The 1,092-nt window shown below is 42.5% G+C and overlaps 1 protein-coding gene across 1 annotated transcript in view; it reads left to right on the forward strand.

Annotated features, from left to right (window-relative positions):
* Window positions 1-783: 783 nt before the first annotated feature.
* Window positions 784-1,092, forward strand: part of dock11 (dedicator of cytokinesis 11) — a gene marked incomplete at its 5' end in the record, with an annotated part of 57,606 nt that continues 57,297 nt past the window's right edge. The window contains one exon of the mRNA XM_083682868.1: window positions 784-885. Coding sequence (XP_083538994.1) covers window positions 784-885 — 102 coding nt within the window. The remainder of the gene's footprint in view (window positions 886-1,092) is intronic.

Raw genomic sequence — 1,092 nt, forward strand, 5'->3', positions numbered from 1 at the left:
ATCGGTTGTCATGACTTTTAATGGTTTATGTTTAATCTGAAGCAGGCCATCTCAGAACAATAGGTTATTTGTTCTGCAATCTAATCTCGTTATTGAGAATGGCATGTGGTGTGGCCCCTCATATCGTTATCATTACGTTAATATTACCAAATTAATATTTCTCTTTGGTCTGATAACAATTTAGAATCTGACAAAAGAGAAAATAGTACGTGTTCTCCGAAATTGTTCAATTTCTATCACCTGCGGCCATCATTCATTATCCACTAGAGGGCGACATTCTCTCATATTTTACCTGTCCACCCATCGCAAGGTAAATTCCCAGTCCTAGGCTATGCTCAAAATTACTTTACACCTACCCTGCATCATTACCGCGAAAGGATACAAAGGATTATCTCAAGTGAAACCGGGAAAACACATAATTGAAAATCATAATTGTCATTGCTTTGTGGTACATGATAAATCCTCTTTTCTACCCAAAATACAAATACACTGTTTTAGAATATAGGCTACTGTCTGTCATAGGACCTAATGAACATCGTGTCTGGGTAATACGAAAAAAACAGTAAGGCTTGAACCAACGATTTTTATTTTTATTGGGGAATGTAGTATGTGTAGCAATCATGAATGGGCAGCGCGGAAGGAGGCGCGCGAGATGCTCGAGCGTCTTTCCTCCAGCCCCGCCTCACAACGACACCCGCCGCATCTGTCACAACTGCAGCTGCCTGGCGCCGCGGAATGCCTGTAGTTACCGGGACGTAGGTGCTGTTTCAAGAGAAAGAGATTATGTCCGAGGTGCGGAAATTCACTAAAAGGTTGAGTAAACCTGGGACGGCAGCGGAACTCAGACAAAGCGTCTCGGAGGCTGTAAGGACATCGGTGGTTGTGGTGAGTATGATGGCTATTCTTCACTCAGCTAACGGTACCTTGCTGTCCGAAACCTGCTAGTAATGCTAACTGTAAGCGCTAGCTAGCACCACTCCGGTTCTTATTGCCTACGATGAGACCATCCAGAGGGTCAGTCAATTCATATGAATAACAAACTCTATTTTTAGTCCAGTTCATATACTTTGAAAGATTCTCTCTTGTTTTATC

This window comes from Argentina silus (genome assembly GCF_951799395.1).
Source record: "Argentina silus genome assembly, chromosome: 1".
Classification (NCBI taxonomy): Eukaryota; Metazoa; Chordata; class Actinopteri; order Argentiniformes; family Argentinidae; genus Argentina; species Argentina silus.